The sequence below is a fragment of the Cystoisospora suis genome, assembly GCF_002600585.1.
Source record: "Cystoisospora suis strain Wien I chromosome Unknown contig_3443, whole genome shotgun sequence".
NCBI lineage: Eukaryota > Apicomplexa > Conoidasida > Eucoccidiorida > Sarcocystidae > Cystoisospora > Cystoisospora suis.
Window position 1 is genome coordinate 2125 of NW_027156238.1, and position 237 is coordinate 2361.

General features: G+C 41.8%; 1 protein-coding gene across 1 annotated transcript in view; it reads left to right on the top strand.

The window, feature by feature from the left end:
• CSUI_006735 (proteophosphoglycan ppg1) overlaps positions 1-237 on the top strand; it is a gene marked incomplete at its 3' end in the record, with an annotated part of 2731 nt that overhangs the window by 552 nt on the left and 1942 nt on the right. Inside the window, exon 2 of the mRNA XM_068066888.1 lies at positions 24-193. Within this exon, the coding sequence (XP_067921136.1) occupies positions 36-193 (158 nt within the window). The remainder of the gene's footprint in view (positions 1-23; positions 194-237) is intronic.

A 237-nucleotide genomic window follows, 5' to 3' on the forward strand; every position in this document is an offset into this window, starting at 1 on the left:
TTTCTTTTTCTTCGTCGTTTCAGGTAGAGGAGAGCATGAAAATGAAAGATGAAGAGATCCGGATATCTCGCCAAGAGCAGCAGCAAAGAGAAGAAGAGAAACAAAAGCAGACTCGACAGCTTCAGTCTCTCCAATTCGAAGTCGACATTCTCAGGCTGCACCTCGCTGAACTAGAAAAATCCCTTCAAAACAAGTAAGAAAGATACGCACACATATTCTTTCTCTTTCTCTCTTTCT